This window comes from Leuciscus leuciscus, assembly GCF_965113295.1.
Source record: "Leuciscus leuciscus genome assembly, chromosome: 13".
NCBI classification, from domain to species: domain Eukaryota; kingdom Metazoa; phylum Chordata; class Actinopteri; order Cypriniformes; family Leuciscidae; genus Leuciscus; species Leuciscus leuciscus.
The window spans coordinates 24,417,588-24,428,807 of NC_138737.1; the positions used below are offsets into that span (position 1 = coordinate 24,417,588).

Below are 11,220 nucleotides of genomic sequence, written 5' to 3' on the forward strand. Positions count from 1 at the left end.
TGTAAACTACAGAAACACACATTTGTGAAAACTGTGACATCACCACCTACTGGCCTGGCTTGAATAATAGTCTTTAGTCATTTTTGCAGATCCGTGTGAACAGGGATCAGTTTGACAATGTTGTCTGTATGTGAAAAACGCAAAGGAAACACTTCTGTTTTTAGTACACCGTTGTCATGTAAATGTACCCTAAGTGGTTCACAATGTGTGGTGATTGAGTTTCACATACGGTACATTTAGCATCAGCTAAATGACAAAAGTACTGTACTAATAAGTAAGCCAAAATCAAATATATCATTTCAGTAAACATCAATTTATTCAGAGCAGTTGGAATGTCTTTACATGGTTTAGCAGAGTGTGTGTAGAGTTATGAAAGAGATTAACAAAAAGGCACTTGTAAGAGCAGCACAGTGATCATCAGAGTAGTAGTTTACAGAACATAGTTTTTTTCTAGCTTTATAAACTTGCTTTCTATTTATTACATTAGTCTTGATAAAGTAAAGACTTTATCAAGAAAACCCTTTAGTGACATACCCAAGTCCCAACTTCTGAACATTGGCCATGGCTAAAACAAACTCATCTAATCTAAAAAAAAATTATAAAAAAAATAACAATGGTCCCTTTTTCACTCACATGTTATGAATGGCTTGAAAAATAATGGCACTTAAAAATGAGCAAAATGAAAACTATGAACCCGTAATACAGTTTGACAGGAAGTAGTAGTGTAGTTAAAATTATAATTATCCATGCAAAGGATGTCATTTACACTTCCTGTCACATCTGGTAATGGAGTGCAAAATATCAGTGAAAGTTCAAGAATCCTGCTTTTCAAGAAGACCATCCAGAAGCTTCTCACACATGTAGAGACACCGAGGAACATGGAAGAACCCTGTACAAGGATTACAGTAATGTGTCATGGTTCAAAGTTTAAATACATAAACTTGTGATATTTCAAAAGTTACAGTAAAGATTTAAGTAAACTATTAAAAAAAGTTTCTAAATAAATGCTGTTCTTTTGTCAAAAGAATTCTGAAAAAACATGGTTCACAAAATTAAGCAGCACAACTGTTTACAACACTGATGATAAATGTTTAAGCAGCAAATCAGCATATTAGAACGATTTCAGGATCATGTGACATTGATGACTTTATAAGTCACTATATGAGTTATAATGCTGAAAATTCAGCTTTCACATCACAAGAATAAAATAAACATGCAAATATTTTTCAACTGTAGCTACTCACCTTTGAAGGGTCCTCCTTTGAAATCCAGCACAACCTCTCCCTGACGACTCAGATATCCAAACCACTCGCCATGTTTCTCATCAGAAAACTTGAGCAAAGACAACAATGGACACATCTGATACTTTACACCCATTATATAACTTATTACATGTCTCTAATGCGTGTCTTACATGTCTGAAGGTGTAGTCGTAGATCAGTTTGAATCGGTCCAGTAACTTAGGCTCTCTGATGTGACTGTAGGCCATCAGGTAGGCGATCAGAGCTTCACAGTGAGGCCACCACAACTTCATATTCCATTCTAACTGTACACACATGATGGGTTTTCATGTTTTATGGAGACATAATGATTTGAGCATGCAAGATATGCTGAAATGACCTGTAGCAGATCTAGACAGGTGGAGCTGGGGAAGGTGGAGGGTTTCTGATAGCACACTGCAAGACTTGCTTACAGCAAACACAGAAACAAACTATTGAAATGTTGAGCTGCAAGCTCATTGGCTACACAATCAGCTGTGGCCAATCAGCCTGTGCCATCTAGTTTCATGACAGCACTATATATTTTCCAGATATTCTATTAAATCCCATCCTTCATAACATTAATCTTGCTGTACTTAAAGGAGCTGTATGTAAGAAATGTATTTCAATTAATCATAAAATGGCCCTGATATGTCACTAGACATTAAGAAATCATGTTCATTTCAAATACTTATATCACTGACAACAGTAGTCTGGCCAGGATATTGTCATTTAAAAAGTGAAGTTGCAGCCCTCAACTGATGTTGATGTTGTCATGTTGTGTTTTGGCCTGAAGCGCCACCCTCCACCTATCTACCAATCACGAAGTCAGTAGTGTTTCGGCATCGGGGTTGCCAGCTCTGCTCTAGTTACCACAGCTACGTAGCAGCCTACGTTCCTGCTGGATCCTGCAGCCTATCTGGCAACCTCGAGTCAGGGGGGAGGGGGAGGGGAACCACCGCTCTACAGTAATTTGAAAGTGATTGCAGTACCAGTTTTGGCCACAATCTTACATACGGCTCCTTTAAGTTCTAAATTTGTGTTAAAATTAACCCTGCTTTCCCCTATCTGACACCAAATCATGGGTATAATCTAACCTGAGTCGGACAGTGACCGTCTACATCCAGGAAGTAGAAAAGACCACCATGTTGTTTGTCCCATCCAGTGTGGAACGGGATCTCCATGAACTTATCGACCGCCGTCTTCTGCAGTTGCACGTCTCCTTTAGCCACCGCATACTGCAGCAGGAACCAGCCGGCCTCTAGAGCGTGACCTAGAAAGAGACGTCACAGGAAGTAACCCTGACAGCAAGGGTTAGTGTCGGCCCAGATCCGGGCCACATCTGGTACATGTGGATTCCACGCGTACCAGATGTGGGCCGGATCTGGGAAAGGATGTTGAATTTATATGGAAGACTGTGACCGTAAGATTTGAAGCGATCACTTACCAGGGTTCTGCAACCGCCCTTGACAGCCAGGAAGTTCCTTTCCATTCAATGTGACACTTTCCAAAATGGCTTTTCCATCTCTCTGAGATGAAAGAAAGAATTTAGCGTAACGCATCATCATTTGGTGTTTCCATTATCTCAGCGTTCCCATTACTTTATCTAATGCGCAGAAGGCCGTTCACATCCTAAGCTTAGTTCCACATCACTAAAGCTTGTATACAGGTTAGCTCACCTGTATATGCTGTAATATCCGTTCCACACACCATCCGCTGAGGTCTTTGTACTTTTCCACATCAGTTCTACCCTCTGTCAGCTGATCTACCAGGCACAGGAGCATCATGGGAACTGCCATACTGTTCACAGGCGGATCACCAGGAAGTTGAGGACGACCAAGACCTGACGGATCAGTCTGAACCCAGAATATCAACTGATCCATCATGCTCTCAGCATCTGCCTGGTGAGAACAAGGGCAGAAGATAACCTGACATCAACCATTACAAATACATTACAAAGAAATTATGACATTTAAATCAGAGGTGAGAAAACAAACGCATATGCTAAAAAGTCATTGAAAGCTGTTAACTTTTTACAAAAAAATATATAAAAAGTACAACCATAGTCACTTCTATACATACGTTTAATTTCTAGGTGAGATCTTGACTAATAGTTTTACCTGCATCTCTTTGTCTTGTGTAATCCTGGACAGCTCGTCCATGGCCATCACATAAAAACACTCGCTGAATATCGTCCTTTGAACCTTCACCGCTCGACCATCTCTTGTCAGGCAGAACGCACATTTCCCCGGGCCGCTGGAGGCCGGAACACGAGCAAACTTCTGCAGAAATGCAGCTCCTGAAATTCAATAATATCTGATGTGACAGGATCACTGCATATCTGTGTGAATACCAAGATTAAAGCTGCAAGATCAAATGCTGGCATGTAATCTTAAACAAAAACAAAACACTTTGACAGTTTAGCAATGAAGTGTGGGAGTTATGTTGTGATATTTTTCTGATACATAAAAAAAAAAAAAAAAAAAACTACACAAAAATTTACATTAAAAAAAAATACATATACAAGTTTACACGTTAACCTTTGAACTGGGTCATTTGTGTAAATTCTGATATTATTTTGTCTCTTGGACTACTGTACGTGTAAACGTGTTCATGTGAAATAGGTTTTTCAGGCCAGTACTAAACAAAAAAGTTATGATCTCTCTTATTTTATTGACATTTTACAGTTTCTGCAAAAATGCACACCTTAAAAAGTTTGGGTCGTTTGAAAGAAGTCTTTTATTACTCGCCAAGGCTGCATTTATTTGCTAAAAAAACAGTAAATTAGTAATATTGTGAACTATCAATTCAATTTAAAAGAACTGTTTTCCATTTTAGTTTATTTTCAAATGTACTTTATTCCTGTGATGGCAAAGCTGAATTTTCAGCATCATTACCCCAGTCTTCAGTGTCACATGATCCTTCAGAAATCATTCTAATATGCTGATATGGTGCTCAAGAAACATTTATTATTATCATCAATGTTGAACACAGTTGTGCTGCTTAATATTTATCTGGAAACAGTGATGCATTTTTCCTGGATTCTTTGATGAATAGAATTTTTTTGCAACAATGTAAAAGTCTTTACTGTCACTTTTGATCAATTTAATGTACCCTTGGCCTTCCTTGATGAATAAAAGTATTATTTTTCTTTTCTTTTAAACTGACCCCAAACTTTTGAATGGTAGTGTGTTTACTGATAGATAGAGCAAATGAGAAACTGAATCACAAACCTGATTTAGCAGCCTCAAGAATCTCAGGTTTGTGAAATCTTTCCATTGTACGATACAGCCTGCTGTACATCCATACCTGGAGGATACCGTTAGACACATCAGGCACTCACTTAACACAGATTTTATTGGAAAAACAATTAAACAAAATTCTCATTTAATCAGCTAGGGCAAGTTGTTCAAACGTTTAATCTGGATCAGAATGATCTGGATTTGGAAATCCCATGTTTTGCTATCCAGGATACGGTAGTCCATTTTTACCTTTGTGGCCGTTTTTCAAAGCTAAATTAGATTGGATCACCCTGATCCAGATACACACTTTTTCAGATTACCTGGATTACTAAATGCTCTACAGAGCCCCTAAAGGGACATGGTGATAGAACGGATATGAGATGGGGAAAAAACACAATGCTTTTGCGTTCTCTCAGAAAAATGTTGCGTAGCATTCACCCAAGAAACTTTGTGTTCACTCGCAAAGAACTTTTGACTGGTCCATCTATTATGATTGTGTCAATTTAGTTTACAAAAAGGGGTATACAACCACTTAATTATTATTTTTTTGCACCAATTATAAAGTTTTATTAAATTTTTGTTCCTGAAATCCACCCTTCTGCTGGGATCAGTATAATCCTGATTTTTTTGGATCAAAGGTATCCCAATCTTACTAAAAAGTTTTGAACAACACAAACTGATGATTTGATTCAGATGAAAACCAAGATTGAATTTTGTGATCTAATCTGATTTCAGAATCCTTTTTTTTTTCTTTTCTTTTTTTTTGAACAACCCATATTCAAGATTTGATCCAAAACGATAGCTTTTGAACATTACTTTTGAACAACTGGCCCCTAATGATTATTATATAAATAAATTGATATTAGAACATGAGAAACATGTAAAGCTCTGACCTGTCTCCCCTGTAACCACACATATTTCAGCTCATCATAGACCTTCCCATCTTTTCCAAGGCAGTTAAAAAATCCACTAAAGTCAATATGATGAAACAAACATTTAACATGGGCATAATATTTAATACACATGTTAAACTAAAATTAACCTTAACATTTATAACTTAGCAAAGTAAGTACAAATGCCTTAAATACCCATCATTTTGACTCATTGCTCATTTAAACAAGTCTTATGAATACGGTTTGAACGATGGTGTCCCTCAGGGTTCAGTGTTAAGGACAATTTCCATGTTCTGCATGCATGTATGTTAATCATTCAAGCTTACATAATACAAATATTTCAACATCCAATTAGATTTTTAAGGAATTATATGGGAAATGCTGCTGAAGCCATGCATTAAAATGTGAATCAATTCACCCGTGTTCTTTGTCATGGGAATATTTCAGCCAGAAATCCACAACCCTGTCCAGTTCAGTCCGGATTCTCTCTCGATACTGTTCCAGCGGTGCTGCAGTCATTGTTCCTTAAATCAAGTGACAGTTTAGGGTCATGCACAATGGTTGTTTTATAGTACGACTAAGATAGTTTTGACGTGTAGGCATTGCAGCTATCAAAGTGATGTTAAAAACTGACCCTTGCTCTGTCAATAAATCAATGCTTATAACTTTATATATCTTCAGGCCATATGATATACCAAACTTTTTGTATTATCATATCAATAATACACCAATGCAAAGATGAATTCAGTTTAACTCAATCAGTGTGATATTTTCGAAAAGCATTTTTACTTGAATACAAGCATAAACTGCTTCTACTACCTGACAAAAACGGGAACTGATCGCCAATCAGAAAAATAGGAGGCGGCTCTCTGCCAACCTCGACCAATGGTGTAACTTTGGGTTTCCACAAAAATATTAAGCAGCACAAAGTTTTCAACATTGATAATAATGATAAATGTTTCTTGAGCTGCGAATAATATTAGAAAGATTTCTGAAGGATCATGTGACACTGAAGACTGGAGTTATGATGCAAAATCTTTGGCATCACAAAAATAAATTACATTTTACAATATATTAAAATAGAAAACCTTTTGAAAATTTTAATAATATTTCACAATACTTGTTTTTACATTTTTTTTCATCAAATAAATGCAGTCTTGGTGAATATAAGAGACTTAATTCAAAAACATTAAAAAATAATCTTAATTATTCCAAACTTTTGACAACCAGTGTATATATTCATTTCATTATTTATTTGTTTAGCTATTCCGTTTGGCGCTTGTACTGACAAATAATTTGCTTGACTATTCTGACTTCAAAGTATTTCAAAATAATAATGTGCATGGAAAACAAACAGATTTGCATGCATTTTCATTGCGATTGCTGATAACCATTTGAAGGGGAACTCCGTGGAGTTTGAGCTGAGTAGCGTTACAACTTACAAGCAAACGGAACTCGAGAACCGCTGACAGATGTTCAGGTCATTGATTAAACAGAAGCTTGTGATTATTAGTGCATGAATATCATCTGCTTCAATGCTCTAAAAGCTTTTAGAAGGAAAGACTAAGAGTGGCGACTCTCTACTAAAAAGTTGATTTGCGGAACTGTTCTGTGATAATCTGTGCTATATCTGATGGTGACTGTGCTAATGTCTGGAACAACACAACTTTACGAGAAAAACAGATCGTGTCTAAACTCGCCTTGTCTTGGCGTTTCCCCTGCTTGCAAAACACTTCAAAATTACTCACCACTTTTGCCAGATGAAGAGGAAAATCCACCTTCTGTACTTGACTGTTTAAGACGATCTTATTTTTTAGTGACAATGAAAATAAAAGCGGTTAAACCGACTCTTCCTTAATTTTGCAGAGGCAGTAAAAACATCATATGACCAACATCCAGACAGCTGATCCTGTTTATTCCGCTTTCCTAAGATCATTGGCCAGCTCCTTTTCTGCTCATCCAATCACAGGCCAGGAGAACAGGCTTCGGTTAAGGCTCGTGCAAGCAAAACACACACATTATTTTCCCTAGTACTGGCACTGTTGGAATAGATGGAGCTTTGCAAGATTCGTTCAATCAAAGCCATGTTTATTAAATACAATATGAATAATTCGTTCTGGTTTGATTTTACAATAGTGACATTTATAACTTTCAAACCCAATACAAAAACAATTACCACGGAAATTTGCCTCGTTATTTATTTTTTCTTCACTAACAAGAAAGTACCAAAAAATGGATGTGAAAACATCATTTGAACATGTGTCATGGTAGAAGCGGGGTATTTACTTAAGTACTTTGTAGTTTTAAGGGTTTCTACAATAAAACTGGTAATTTCCTCAGCAAAATATTACAGTTTGTGAATCACTGTTTTAAGTAGATTTTGTATGTTTTTACAGTAGGGTTTATCAATAACCTGTATCAATATACCAAATGGTATTTGGAAGGAACTATATACCATGGGTACTACCCATTGGGTAGGCTATTTTTTCTTTCTTTTTTCTTTTTAAATTATTAAATAATTGCAGAACACAATTGTGTAGTGAACTGTAACAGACTAAAAATGTATTTAAAAAGGTTAATAACAAGATCATAATGGATATACTTTATTTCTAAATGAAGCTGCGTGGCCAAATGAAGTGTTTAGTCAGATTCAGGAGTGAATGTTCTTCTGTAGAGCTGTATGGACTCTCTTCAGGTTCTGTCTCACTCGCACAAACTCCAAGAGCTGAACCTCCTCATGTAACTTCTCCTCGTCTTCCTTCTCCTTCTGAGATGTAACAAAACACAGACGAATAAAACGGATGAAATTTTCACTCAGTTATTACAGTTGGTGTTACTACAATGAACCTGTTGCTGTTGTAAACAAAACAACATTAAAAACTGTGAAAACATAAATTACATCATATTAATGTATTATGATTTCTACACAGTAGAAATAATAAAATAGAGCAACTCCTTTATTTTGGTGTAAACTGTTGTTTACCATGGTCAGATTTTTAAGGCGAAGCTATAGGCCTATAGTAATACTTGTGTGTAAACTGATGTGTGTTTGTTTGGCCTGGAGGAGGCTGCTGACCATAATCTCCTGGTGTTTCTGCTGGCGCTGGAGAAGCACCTGCTCTAGAGGACTCCTGCTCTGCTCTCCCTCCTCCCTCTGGCTCTTCTCTCTCTTCCTCCTCTCCAGAACCGCCTGAAGCTCCGGCTTACAGCCCACCACCAGCCCTCTGTCCCGCCCAAAGAGCCAAAGCACAAACAACAGGTATAAAAGTAACATTTTACCAGTGTTATTTTAGAAATATGAAATATATGTACTATTACAGTTTTCATTAAAGGGATAGTTCAACCAAAATAAAATACAAAATCATCTTTTACTCAACTCAACTCAATACAAACCTCAATAAAACTCAATACAAACCTGTATGAATGTGGGTAACCGAACAGTTAACCATAGCCATTGATTTGCATTGCATTTTTTTGGTTACATAGATTCTTCAAGATATCTTATTTTGTGTTCAACAGAAAAAGAAATTCATACAGGTTTGGTACAACTTGAGTTGAGGGTGAGTAAATTATGACAAAATGTTTATTTTAGGGTGAACTAACACTTTCAATATTTTGCATAAGCTTATATTTTTATATTTTCAGTTTTCATCTAATTTTAGTTAAGATAAATTTTGTTATGTGCTTTTATAATTTGTATTAGTTTAAAAAAAATATAGATATTTCTATTTAGCTTTATTTTTATTTTAGTTTTAGTCATTTTAGTAGGCTACTTCAATTTAAACGTATTAATTTTAGATAGTTGCCAAGACAATTTACATTTGCCTTTTTTTTTTTTTTGCCAATTTACAATTTACATTTGCCAATTATTTTTGTAATTTTTTTTAGATGAAGTTTCTTATCTAATAATTATATTTTATTGTATTTAAGCTTTATTGCAATTAATGAAAACAATTTGTAGCATTTTGTTTTAGTTATAACAACACTGTATTTGACATCGAAGTTTCTTGTGGGAACTCAAAAGTTTTAAGAAAGAATGCTAAGTTTTGCGAGCGAAAAAAAGAAAAGCTAATTTTCCCCATCATTATGAGCTCCATTGCCATCATGAGATTTGAGTGTAATATGTGAGCCCATATTTCTCAGCAGTAGCAGCCAAAGTGACTGAACTTCAGTTTTTCAGTAGTCTCTAAAGGACTTGGCAGTAGTGATAGGAAGGCCTATCATTACAGTGTCTGACACAGTGTGTCCTGAGTGCAGGCTGCTGATAATACCAGAGGTGTACGATTGCAGACTGTGCGTCCACACATGACTGCCTGACACAAAAGACCAGAGAGAGAGAGCGTGGCATCATTAATATTTCACTAACCCACTTAAAAAAGCTCAGCCATTTAATAAAATCTCCATGAGCAGAGATAAATATTCCTGTGTCTGATTTAAAGCATTGTATTGTGATCTTACTTTCTGTGGGCCAGTAACAGCTCTTTGTGAAGCTCCTGGTGGCTCCTTGAGGCTTTCACCGGGTTGTTTAGGTTCCAGGGGCCCTCGGCAATATCACATTTATCTGCATTTTCTTAGACACAAAAGTTATTTCTGCAAGATTCTACAAGACACACTTCTCATGTCACTGTCTGTCAAAAATAGCAGAGTAACGCACCTCGATTATGGCCATGATGATGCAAAGAAGTACAATTAACTGTGTCTGTGGACGTCTTTGCTCTGGACTGTGCTGGTCTGCTGGAGTTGGAGACGTGGTTGGATAAGGCATTTTTGAGTTCTTGTTCGGACGGTCTTGTCAGGAGTGTTTGCGCAGCGGCCGATCTCATTGCACACGCAGGTATCAAGAAGGGCCCTCAGCCAAAGCTCCTGCTGCATGCTGGGAAACTGTGCGTTGGGGTCGTCAACGAAAGCAAAGAGAGTAACAAGAGGGGAGAGATTGAGTTTCACCTAAGTGGGGATCTATAATTTATTCGCTGGTCAAATGCCTGCCCCTGTTAAAATGATTTATTTGTCATTTCAAGCAAAATCACATGAACAGATTGCTGGCTGACCGAGGAAGGCATGCATCAAACTTTCATACAACTAAAATGATGGATAGGAAGAAGATATATTAGAGAGCATAAATATACATATTTTTCTAAATTACTACATCTCTAATAAGAATGGACACAACACAATATTGCATCTAAAACATTAAAATAATCATAATAATTTAAATTTGGACTCACAGAATCACATCTGAACAAAATGACACATCAATACATGCACACATTTTTCCAGTCGTATTTTCCAGGGTTTGACATTGTGGAAATCACCCTGTGGCTTCAAACGCAGACTGTGCTATTAAGAATATGGAAAGCGTAGTACTGAACTCACCGAAAGTGTGTCACCGCTCCATGAGCGAGGTGTCCTCTGAGCAGCAGTGAGTATGAGAGATCTATTTACTACACAACAGAGCGGACACCTGAGAAAGGACACTTTATCTCCCCGTCCATCATTGTGAGTGAGGCGCACTTCACTTGCACGCCGCTGGGGGGCAGCAAGTGTACGACAAATCAACGTACTCCCAATCCTTCTGGCATCATTTCTTTCTCATTACAAATGTAAATAGTGGGCTACTTTTGAAAAATCAAATCAAAATTGTATTTAAATTAAATTAAATTAAAATTAAAATTGTGTGTACTCACAAATGGAGGCTCAAGTCATATCATTATTTAGCCTAATAAAAGCTGTTATATTTTGCATGGAGCGGGTCACCCTCATGGGGGTAGGTGTTTAAATCATTCAGCCAAATACAGGTTTCATCGTACATGGATGCGATAAGAGCTG

At 36.8% G+C, this 11,220-nt stretch overlaps 2 protein-coding genes across 3 annotated transcripts; both read right to left on the minus strand.

The window, feature by feature from the left end:
• Window positions 1–294: 294 nt before the first annotated feature.
• On the minus strand, window positions 295–7,292 carry renbp (renin binding protein). The gene is made up of 11 exons (XM_082189425.1): window positions 7,143–7,292; window positions 5,813–5,918; window positions 5,395–5,470; window positions 4,493–4,568; window positions 3,380–3,558; window positions 2,939–3,160; window positions 2,707–2,788; window positions 2,357–2,532; window positions 1,415–1,546; window positions 1,245–1,332; window positions 295–889 (listed from the first exon to the last, which is right to left on the minus strand). The coding sequence occupies exons 2-11, from the start codon at window positions 5,911–5,913 to the stop codon at window positions 813–815; spliced, it is 1,209 nt and encodes a 402-aa protein (XP_082045551.1). The 5' UTR covers window positions 5,914–5,918; window positions 7,143–7,292; the 3' UTR covers window positions 295–812.
• Window positions 7,293–7,372: 80 nt separating this feature from the next.
• On the minus strand, window positions 7,373–10,954 carry LOC309513535 (actin-associated protein FAM107A). Of its 2 annotated transcripts, none has more exons than XM_082189429.1 (5): window positions 10,768–10,954; window positions 10,049–10,275; window positions 9,853–9,955; window positions 8,471–8,618; window positions 7,373–8,161 (listed from the first exon to the last, which is right to left on the minus strand). In XM_082189429.1, the coding sequence occupies exons 2-5, from the start codon at window positions 10,215–10,217 to the stop codon at window positions 8,045–8,047; spliced, it is 537 nt and encodes a 178-aa protein (XP_082045555.1). In that variant the 5' UTR covers window positions 10,218–10,275; window positions 10,768–10,954; the 3' UTR covers window positions 7,373–8,044. The 2 variants fall into 2 exon arrangements, with proteins under 2 accessions (XP_082045555.1, XP_082045554.1); XM_082189428.1 differs by having other exon boundaries at window positions 9,853–9,964.
• Between the last annotated feature and the right edge of the window lie 266 nt (window positions 10,955–11,220).